This window comes from Camelus dromedarius, chromosome 9 (assembly GCF_036321535.1).
Source record: "Camelus dromedarius isolate mCamDro1 chromosome 9, mCamDro1.pat, whole genome shotgun sequence".
NCBI lineage: Eukaryota > Metazoa > Chordata > Mammalia > Artiodactyla > Camelidae > Camelus > Camelus dromedarius.
In genome coordinates this window covers 71,743,443-71,753,335 of record NC_087444.1, presented here as the reverse complement: position 1 = coordinate 71,753,335, position 9,893 = coordinate 71,743,443, and the positions used below count along the sequence as shown (strand labels likewise).

Sequence of the window (9,893 nt, the reverse complement as noted above, 5' to 3'; positions counted from 1 at the left end):
AGGTGGCTATGACCGAGTCTGTGGGCTTGGGGACCTAGCAGACTGCTTGTTCTCTCCCTTGGGAAAGGGGTCATGCAATAACCAGAGAGTTAATGATTTGGGCCTGGGGGCTCCGAAGGGAGAAAATGGTTTAGCTCCAGGAGACTTAGTGAGGGACCTCACTTTCCCGTACAGCTTAGGGCTTGATCGAATTAGAGTGCGGGGTGGGCAGGAGGGTAAGCAGAGGGGTTTAATGAGGTGTCTCCTGCCTGGGGACTTTGAAGGACTGGGAGGTGTTCCAGCAGCAAGTGAGCTTTCCCCAGGGCTGGAAGCCTTTAGTGGGGTAAAGGCTTAAAGGAGTTAAGGGGAAGCGACAAAGGAAGGGTTAATGGGGGCGGGGCGGGGCGGGGCCTCGGCTGGCCACGCCGGCCCCGGGACCGGGAGGAGTCGCCGCCGGGTCCCAGCGCCACCAGTTCAGCCCAGATCCCCCAGCCGCCGAGAGACGCGCCGCCCGCCCCGTCCAGCCGCCGCGCGCAGGTAGGCGCCGGTCCCTCCCCTGCCCGCGCGGGTCGTGCGGCCGCCGAATACTGCTCCTCCCTGCGCCCCTCGGGGGCTTTGCGTCCCGGCGCCGGCTGCCTCAGTCTCCCGCGCCGTCTCCGTCTCCCGCGCCGTCTCCGTCCCCGCCCCTCTCTGGGGCTGGCTCTCCCGGAGTCTCTGCAGTTGATTTGCCTCTGGGTCTGTCTCCATCTCTCCATCTGTCTCTGGTATCTCTGTCTCTGCGGTCCCTCTCCCTCTAGATGTGTGTCTCCTCCATCTCTGGATGTCTCTGTGTCTATTTCTGTATCTCTGTCTCACTGTCTCTCTCTGTTTGCCCCTGTCTCAGTCTCTTGATGAACTCTCAGTCTCTACGGATCTGTCTGCTTCCATCTCCACGTCTCCCCGTCTCTGAGCATCTCTTTGCCCTTTGCCTTCCTGTCTCTCTGTCTCTCTCCGTATTCCTCTGTCTCTGTCTCTTTGTATCTGAGACCCCTTTCTGGCAACTTCATCCCGTCGTCGTCATCTCAGTCGAAATCCTCGCAAATCCCAGAGCTTTCCCCTGGGCTGAGGAGCTGCTTGGGAGTTGGGTAGGGGGTAGTAGGGTTGCCACCTGGGGCAGGTGGACTCTAAGTGACCCTGTGACCCCGGCTCCGCCTTAACAGAGTCACCCCACTGCTTTAGAGGTCGCACCCACCCCACCCTCCAATTTCAGGAATTCCTGGCTGGGGGGTGAACTTCCTCCCCCACTTCCTCCCTTCCAGGATTTGGCTGGGTCACCCGTTAACTCCTTCCTGCCTTGGCTTCATCCCCACCTCCATGAACTGGACACCCATGCCCTAACCCCCAGCCAAGCTGAAGAACAGCTCTGGAATTTCTGTGACGTGTTGGTTGTGGGGTATGTGCTGTGTACTCAGGAGGGATGTGCGCTGGGGGGTTTTCTGAGGAGCACAGATGGAGATGATGGGGGCCATAGACCCCCATGGTTCCCTCCAGGGCCACCACCTGCCCCATTCCTCCTGAATTCACCAAGGGGCCCCCCACAACTCTTGTCTCTGTGGATGAGCTTGACTTCAAGTTTGGGGTGAGGATGGGAAGTTTCCCTTCCTGGGTGTGTTCCAGGAGGAGAAAATGAGAGAGACTGTCGGGGAGGGGGCTCCTGAACTCTGGAAATTATAGAATCAAGAAGTCTTAAGGGGGGAGGGTATAGCTCAGTTGTAGAGTGTGTGCTTAGCATGCACAAGGTCCTAGGTTCAATCCCTAGCACCTCCATTAAATAAATAAACCTAGTTATCTTCTCTTCCCCCCAAAAAAGTTAAAAAAAAAAAAAAAAGGATCAAATGTGAAATCTTTGAATAAAAGGACCCAAGTATGTGAGAATGGTCAGAGAGGAAGACTGGGAATGCTCAAATCTTCAAATTAAAAGCCTCAGGATATTTGTATCTTTCAATCCAAAAAGAGTAGTGTTTTCAATATTCACAGCTAAGAGCTTGAAAGATGTCTTGCAGATCCATCCAGACCAAGCACCCACCCATTTTACAGATGGGGAAACCAAAGGCCCAAGAGCAGAAGTCCCCCCAGGGAGTCAGTTTCAGGCTGGGGTTGGGACTCCAGTTCAACTGAAGCCCAAATTCACAGATCTGGCTTCTTTTGCTGCCACCAAATCAGATTAATTTGGGGAAGGAGGTCTTCATAAGGTGGAGGGGAGAATGCCAGGGTGAGTGTGAATGGCCACAACCTAGAAGGGAGTGTTTTTTTTTTAGAAGCAGAGAAGAGAAAATATTTCTAAGACCATGGTGGTGGGGAGGGAGACTGGACCAGAGTTGGTCTGGGTGGAAGGGGTGGAGTTTCAGAGAAGGAGGGAAGAGGAGAGGGGAAGTGGGGGGGGGGAGCAGAGATTAATTCCCGCCTGCCTCTGTCTCCTGACCCTCCCCACGAAGCCCACTGCTCCCGTGGGACAGGGCCTATAATTTGGTTTGTGTCTAGACAAATAATAACTCAGCTGGTGTGAGCCAGGGAGCCGGGAGAGAGGCGGCAAAGCCTGCCGGGCAAGGGGTAGGGATGCAGCCTGGGCTCCGAGTGTCCCCCAAAGGCGGTGAGAATTTAGGGGCCAGGTGAAGATGGTGACTCCCCCCCTCCACCATTGAATCCTTAGTATCTTAGAATCCTGCATAATCTTAGAACTTCAGGCTGCTGGAATGTTAAAAAAAAAACAAAAAACAGAATAGATAAGGGGGAAAAAGTAAGTGAGGTTCACTGTATACAGAGTATGTTCCCATTTCTGTAAAAAAGAAAAGGGAAATACGCATTCGTGTTTGCTGGGCAAAGATAATCACAGAGAGTTTAATAATAGATTATGAAAATCGTAGAATGTTAAAAAAAAATCATAGAGCATTCTAACAATAGAACTTGAGAGTCTTGGAATGTGAGACTCCAGGAATATTGGAAACTTAGAAGGGTAAGGGCATGGAAGGCCGCCATGATAATGATAACAGAATGGTAGAAAAGGAAAGCTCTAGAATATTATAATAATAGAACAGAAAACCATGAACAGGACTAACAACAGAACCGAAGATCTGAGAGCCTTGGAATCTAGAACACCAGAGGGGTACAGTCAGAACACCCTGGTGTCCCTTCTGGGTGGTGTAGGGGATGGGGATCCCCTCGGTAGAAATGGGGAAACTGAGGTCCAGCGGAGCCGTCATGGTGGCCTGACTGTCCCCCAGTTTCCGCCAGCCAGCCGCCAGGGCACCAGGTGGGGAGCGAGGCTCCGTGATCACATTTCACCCAGTAATGAGCAGACCGGAGCTGGCTGGTCCCCGGAGGCTGATGGGGGAGTTAGGGGAGAGCAGGAGCCCTCAGAGGAGGGAAATGAGGGGGTGAGAGAGGCAGCCTGGAGGCGTCCAGGACCAGGCTGGTGAGTGAACCAGTGTGGGGGATGTGGGGGGCTGCCTCACCTCTCCCTCCTGTCCTCTCACCCCACTCCCGCCCCCGCCCAGTCCTTCAGCCTTGGTGGACTTGGAGGTGGCTGGTGGGGCCCATGGGCTTTTCTGGCTCGAGCACTGAGACGCCAAGTGCCAGCAGGGGTCTGACCAGTCCTTCCTGTCTCCCCACTACGGCTCCACACTCCCAGCTTATCTCTCTTTCCTGCCCCTCTGGGAGGGGCCAGCATGGACCAAAGAAGGAGCCTGGGGGCCAGGGAGAGCTTCTTGTGGGGACTGTGAGATTTGGGGGTTGACCCCCCAACAAAGCCTGAGCGAGGGACGCAACTTTGATCCCAACCCACGGTGGGGGGCTGGGCAGGGGATTCAGGTGATGAAAGGATATGCAAGACATTGAGGCCACTTGCTTTTTTGTGGTAGTGAGTCCTTAGATCTTTCAGCAGATTCTCCAGGGGGTGCTGAGAACCCCAGAAACACTTGAGGAAAATTACAGGAAAGAGAGAAAACATTCAGGGAAGGGGAAGTTTTTGAGTTAAGACCTACAATGTCTTGATATATCATGTGACTTAGACGACTGCCTTGTGGCTCTGGGCCTCAGTTTCCCCATCTGTACCAGGAAGGGGTCAGAAGTAGCCTCGCATCCCCAGTGGTGGCATATAGGCCTGTTGTACTGTGGAGTTCTAAGAGTCTGCCTTTCCATGCTGTCTCTTGTGGGCTGGATGGTGGGCAGAGCTCAGGTGGGGGTGGGGGAGGAGAGGGCTAAGTGCCCCTCCCCTATGCCCAGCATCCCCATGAAGCAGGTGGACTGGGGAGGAGGGATAGGAGGAGAGGGGGGTGAGCGTCCACCTGGTTCCCCCTCGAGGAAATTAGCAATGGGAAGTGTATTTCCTCTGGCTGCCGGAAATAAGTCTCCTGTCTGTGTTCCCGCTCCAGCCTCAGCTGAACCCAGGGGTTCTTGAGAAGGTGGGGCAAAGGGAACTCCCAGCTCTTGGCACCTCCTCCCATTATGAACTGGTTCAGTTCTTGTCTCAGCTTCCCAGTGAATAGTAATAATTGTTCAAGTACTGCACGATTTATATATGGTGTCACCGCTATACAAAAGTTATGCCCCATCCCCATTTATACAGAAAGGGAAACTGAGGTTCCTGAAGAGGAATAAATTCCCTCAGTGTTACAGGAGGAAGGAGAGACCCAGGGCAGAGAGAGGGGAGAGAGATGTTTCCAGTGATTTGTTCAGGGAGGGAGGGGTTTCAATTCAAAGGGAGGGACTGGATTGCACTGTTCTAGCCAGGAGCAAGCTCCCTCCATCCCATCTTCACAGGATCCTGGAGTCTCTGTGAGGCTGAGGTGGGGGCAGCCCTTCTGTCGCTGAGGAACCCACAGGGGGTAGGGCTTACTAAGCGGGACTCAGCTCTGACCTTTCAAAGTCAATTACGCAGCGGATGGGTCCTGCCCTTTTTAATTTTCCCCTCCCCATCTCCTTCCTTGCCATCCCGCAGGGCCTCACTAGAGCTTGAAGTGGGAGGTGGTGCCCTCTCAGGGGGAGAGGGGGGCCTGTGTTGGAGGAGGGGCTGACCAATGTGTGTTCCTTTGGTCCACAGTCATTTATTGAGTGTCTACTGGATGCTGGGCCTGTCCTGGGTGCTCAAGAACAAGGTCCCTGCCCTTCTGGAACATCCATTCTAGACAGACAGGCACAAACAAGATACAAAATAATGTGAGGAGAGAGCCCTGGGGATGGGTGGGTAGGACTTGGTAGAGAGGGCCTCCCTGAGGGAGTGATGGAGGTGAGGGAGCTAGTCCTGAGAAGATCTGAAAGAAGAACAAAGGTTTTGAGTTAGTTGAGGCAGAGGAGGGAAGGTGGGCAAGAAAGTCAGCTAGGCTGCCCAGGCAGGTCAGACAGCACCTTGTCACCTGGGGAAGGGATTTGGGGTTTTACCCCTAGTCCACTGGGAAGCTATTGGAAGGTTTCAAGCAGAGAAGTAACAAGAGCTGATTTCCATGTCAGAGAGATCTTTCTGGCTGCTGTGTGGGAAGTGAGTTGAGGGAAGCCAGAGCGACAGCCAGGAAAGCTATGAGGAGGCTACTGTAAGGTTCAAGTGAGTGGTGATGGTGGAGCAGAGCAGGCAGTGGCAGGGGTTTTAGAGACATGCATGGATTCAGGATTTATTGTGGAGCTAGGTAGCACCATGAGGACTTTCCCATGGAAAGATGCTGAACCGTCTGGGAGGTTCCCATGGACCTGCTGTGTGCCTTTGGTCTCATCCTTTCCCCTCTCTGGGCCTCAGTTTCATCATCTGTCCAACTGACTCAACCAGTGGTTTTCCTTCTTTATTTTTATTTTTTTCAACCAGTAGTTTTCAAAATGTGTCCTGGGGATTCTTCAGAGGTGGCTTTCTTCCCCCACCTCATTTCAATCAGAGCACAAAGCAGCGTCCCCTTTTCACTGCCTTAGGTGGGGTTTCCAATTGGGATTTGGTTAAAAAAATAAATGATTTCACAGCCTAAACTAAAACCAATGCGGGGGTGGGGTCGGTGGGTGGGTATAGCTCAGTGGTAGAGCACCTGCTTAGCATGCACAAGGTCCTGTACAGAACCTCCATGAAAACATTTTTAAAAAGATACATAAATAAAATCAAGGACCGACCCCCAAAGTTCTCCAAAACTAAACCGATGCAAACCTGTGGATGGAGTGGCTTCCGAAGATGCTTCTAATTCAGGACTTATCTCCCCTCTTCTCTGGGGTTGACAATGATCCGGGGCTTGGTCCAAGACTGTCCTTTGTCCTGTGCTTTCAAGTCTCCCCAGGACCAAGCCTCTCGGGAAAATCAGAGGGGAGTGGGAAGAGGCAATGAAGTCCCCTTGAGGGAGGGGACTCCTGGCGGTGCCCCCAGGGCTCCCCCTTACTCCAGATCTTGATGGAGTCCAGAAGCTCCTCCTCGCATCCCTTCCCCTCCCAGCCCCCCGCAACTATGCTTCCCTGAGCTGTCAGCCCAGGACTATTTTCTGTCCAGCAATTCTTGGGTGAAAACTGAAGCACAGGCAGGAGAAACGGGGTGAGAGCCGACATTTCCACGCTCCCGCCATCAGGACCTTGGACAGGTCTCTGAACCGCCCTGTGCCTCAGTTTGTCAAATAGGGAAAGTAACAGTATTTTCCTCACTGGGTTCTTGAAATTTTAATAAATTCACACCCACAAAAGTATTTGGAACAGGGTCTGCTATGTAATAGACTCAGTAAACTTTAGCTGTTATCGTCACCCCCCGTCATCATCATTGTCTAGAATGGGGTGCCCTGGGCTAGGGGTGGGAGGCTGGTTCTAGCCCTAGTTCCATCACTGCCTTGCTGTGCATCCTTGAAGGGAGTGACCCAGCCTCTCTGGGCCCCATGTCCCTGCCTGTCACATGACAGGGTAAGTCTAGTTCAGCATTTCCCAAAGCAAAAACTTGTGCCAGTTTTATATGGTTTCTGGAAGAAAGTTTAAAAATCTGAGTTGAGTCTTTATTTTAATCTCTATTAGGGAAGAAATATTTCTGGCATCTCAAATCTGGGTTTTCAGAGATCTGTTGCTTAGAATGGGGGCTCAATTAGGCATCGTCAGGGTTCCCACCCTCTGCAGCCCTCTGGAGTCACTATTACAAAGGGGAATGGGGAGAAGGGGACAGTCCGTGACTCCCCTCACTGCAGTCCTCTCTCCCCACAGGCACTGGAAAGTCAGCTTCGAACTGTGAGGTGGAACCACCTTGTCCCAACTGCTCAGTCCCCACCAGGACCAAGCTGGAGCCCCTCCCTTGGCCCCTTTAAATTCCCTGTATTGTTAACCGTGCTCTTATCCAGTCCTTACTCACCTCCTTCCTGTTTCTTAAAAATCCTTCCCACGTTGCCCAGGCTGAGCTCTCCCTGTCTTTCATCCCACACAGGACCCCTCCTTTTCCGTAATTTTCTCCTCATTGGTTACCTTACTTATTTCCTTATTTCTTACTGGGGTCCTAGGAAATGCCAGCGCCCCCACCCACCTTGCCTGGTCTTTTCAATACTCCCTAACTGTAGCTGGTCCTATCTCAACACTATCCCATATATTTCCTGTGTCTTCTAGAACATTCCACCCCACCATTACTTCAGCATGGCCACACTTACTTTCTACATCCTCCGCAAGTATCTCCCTCTCACCACTGCCCACTGATGCCTTCATCCTCTCTATAAACCCCCCGCCCTGGCCAATTTTGTATTACCCCAATATTCCCCCATTTATGCTCTGATTTGATCTATAAACACCTCCTTGATGAAGCTCTTTGTTAATCCTGCCATCCCCCAAATCTCCCTCCTGTCGTAATTCTATCCCTCCTCCAACTTCTCCCTCTCAAGCTCGATCCTTCTTTGCCCAGCCCAGCCCACGATTCACAGTCAACCTCATCTCTTCCCCCTGGACTCCCTCCCACCATGTTCCCCTGAGCCTCCAAGGAGGGGGCCCAGGGGGCCTGATGGCCTCCTGTCCCCTGTGGCCCCACAGCCCTTGTGGGCCAGGGGAAGCACCTCGAAAGCCCCAGTGTCGAGGATGGGCAACCGCACGTGGGAGGGCTGCCATGTGGACTCCCGCATGGACCACCTCTTCCCGCCCTCCCTGTACATCTTCGTCATCGGCGTGGGGCTGCCCACCAACTGCCTGGCCCTGTGGGCCGCCTACCGCCAGGTGCGGCAGCGCAACGAGTTGGGTGTGTACCTGATGAACCTCAGCATCGCCGACCTGCTGTACATCTGCACGCTGCCACTCTGGGTTGATTACTTCCTGCACCACGACAACTGGATCCACGGCCCTGGCTCCTGCAAGCTCTTCGGGTTCATCTTTTATACCAACATCTACATCAGCATCGCCTTCCTGTGCTGCATCTCGGTGGACCGCTACCTGGCTGTGGCCCACCCACTGCGGTTCACCCGCCTGCGCCGTGTCAAGACGGCTGTGGCTGTGAGCTCTGTGGTCTGGGCCACGGAGCTGGGCGCCAACTCGGTGCCCTTGTTCCATGATGAGCTTTTCCGTGACCGTTACAACCACACCTTCTGCTTCGAGAAATTCCCCATGGAGGGCTGGGTGGCCTGGATGAACCTCTACCGGGTCTTCGTGGGCTTCCTCTTCCCGTGGGCCCTCATGCTGCTGTCCTACTGTGGCATCCTGCGGGCTGTGCGGGGCAGTGTGTCCACCGAGCGCCAGGAGAAGGCCAAGATCAAGAGGCTGGCCCTCAGCCTCATCGCCATTGTGCTGGTCTGCTTTGCGCCCTACCACGTGCTGCTGCTCTCCCGCAGCGCTGTCTACCTGGGCCGCCCCTGGGACTGTGGCTTTGAGGAACGTGTCTTCTCAGCATACCACAGCTCACTGGCCTTCACCAGCCTCAACTGTGTGGCTGACCCCATCCTCTACTGCCTCGTCAATGAGGGCGCCCGCAGTGACGTGGCCAAGGCCCTGCATAACCTGCTCCGCTTCCTGGCCAGTGACAAGCCCCAGGAGATGGCCAATGCCTCGCTCACCCTGGACACCCCACTCACTTCCAAGAGGAACAGCATGGCCAAGGTCATGGCAGCCAACTGGGTGGCAGCTCCACCCTCCCAGAGGGACCAGGTGCAGCTGAAGATGCTGCCACCAGCACAGTGAACCTCAAATCGTGCAGAGGCCCCACTCCTCCAGTCTTATCCCACACTCCTCCCCTTTTGGTCTGGTGTATGCAAATTGTATGTAAATAAGGCTGTGTTAATATTCATAAGAATATAAGAACATAGGAAAACAGTGAGGTTGGTGTGTCACTGGTCAACTATCATCCTCCACAACCCTCTAACAATTCAGAAGAATGGTGTCTAGCCCTGTGCTGGGTGGAACCAGTGACCCAGCAGTAATGAATCACAGCCCTGGCCTTGCCCTCATGGCTCCCACGCAATGGGGGACAGCTGTCCCCAGATAGTGATGACCCAGCATGGGCAGGGCTCAGACAGGGGAGCCCAATGGCTGGGAGAATCCAGTCTGGGAGTCAGAGGGCTTCCTGGAGGAGAGGACAAGTAAATTAAGTTTCCAGAAGGTAAAGACAAAAAAGTTAGGATTATTTCCGATGAGGGGGTAAAAGTCTGTGACTTAAGGAGAAGGTGGAAGGAGAAATTCACACTGAGGGTAGAGTGATCACTTTTGCCTTTCGGAAGCACCCATGGAGAGCAAGAACAGGACAATGCAAAAGTCAGGACTGAGGAGGAAGAGGGCACATGTCAGAACTCAAAGGAAGGACAATCAGCTGACTGGCTGGAGAAGCAGCAAGCAGGGCAGACTTGGGATGGGGACTCAGGAAAAGAGAAGGGTATTTATTCATTCACTCAAGAGAGAATTGTTTATACCTATTCTCTGCCCAGCTCTGGGCTGAAGGGGCTGGGAACAAAATGGTGACCAAGACAGCCCAGGCCCCA

General features: G+C 53.6%; 1 protein-coding gene across 1 annotated transcript; it reads left to right on the top strand.

The window, feature by feature from the left end:
• The first annotated feature begins 457 nt into the window (after positions 1–457).
• On the top strand, positions 458–9,231 carry GPR4 (G protein-coupled receptor 4). The gene is made up of 2 exons (XM_031458878.2): positions 458–516; positions 7,159–9,231. Exon 2 carries the CDS (start codon positions 8,011–8,013, stop codon positions 9,097–9,099), a length of 1,089 nt encoding a protein of 362 aa, XP_031314738.1. The 5' UTR covers positions 458–516; positions 7,159–8,010; the 3' UTR covers positions 9,100–9,231.
• Positions 9,232–9,893: the final 662 nt, after the last annotated feature.